Source organism: Octodon degus, unplaced genomic scaffold (genome assembly GCF_000260255.1).
Source record: "Octodon degus isolate 3935 unplaced genomic scaffold, OctDeg1.0 scaffold00056, whole genome shotgun sequence".
In the NCBI taxonomy this organism is placed as follows: domain Eukaryota; kingdom Metazoa; phylum Chordata; class Mammalia; order Rodentia; family Octodontidae; genus Octodon; species Octodon degus.
The window spans coordinates 5,278,170-5,279,028 of NW_004524632.1; the positions used below are offsets into that span (position 1 = coordinate 5,278,170).

The window sequence follows — 859 nt, forward strand, 5'->3', positions numbered from 1 at the left end:
AGCCTGTTAGGCCAGCACTTGGAAGACTAAGGCAGGAGGATGGCACTGAGTTCTAGGCCAGCCTGGGCCATATAGTGACTGTAAGATTAGCCTGAACTACATACAGAGAACTGTGTCTCAACTACCCCACAAAAAAAGGCTAGAATATTTTGAAAAACATGCCCAACACAAAATTTAAAAGTTCATTCATAGTGCTACTGGCATAATAAGTCAGCTATTGGGAAGCCACAGAACACCAATGGAAAAAGAAGAGCATGTTGATTTAGTATAAAACATGGTTTACAATACACAAGTTTAAAACTTGTGAGAATCTAGAAATAACTGAGTTAAATGAATGTTGCATTGGTCGCAACAAAGTACATTTACTTCAGAAGACAATGAATGTAGCAAATAAGGTAATAAATTCCCCAGCCCAATAACCCCGAAGGACAGTACCACACTTGGAAGAATCTAGATGAAACCTGCAGGTCACCCACTGAAGGGTGGGGACAGGATGCTTGTCTCTAATGAATGGAGCTCCCTATAAGAAAGAATGAATGAACATAGCATGAAATAGCACTCTGTCTTTTTCTGGAGAAAAGGGAATGGGGTCTGAAAATAGCCTCCAAAGAAAGTGATTTCTCATATAAACTAACCTTTCTCCTTGGATTTTCTGTCTTGTTCTCTATCCCGACTTTTGCTCCTGTGCTTATATGACTTTCGATCCCGGCTTTTTGACCGTCTTCGATCCCGACTGCGAGATCTATGTTTCCTTTCTGATCTGTCATGGCTTCTGCTTCTCCGCCGATCTCTACTTCTAGGTAATGTAAAACATGAAATCAACTGGTATTACAATGAGACAAGGGGGGCTGGGGATATA

General features: G+C 41.0%; 1 protein-coding gene across 1 annotated transcript in view; it reads right to left on the bottom strand.

The window, feature by feature from the left end:
- The window catches only part of Luc7l3 (LUC7 like 3 pre-mRNA splicing factor), a 17,795-nt gene that overhangs the window by 5,873 nt on the left and 11,063 nt on the right, over positions 1-859 (bottom strand). The window contains exon 4 of the mRNA XM_023718108.1: positions 636-796. Within this exon, the coding sequence (XP_023573876.1) occupies positions 636-796 (161 nt within the window). The remainder of the gene's footprint in view (positions 1-635; positions 797-859) is intronic.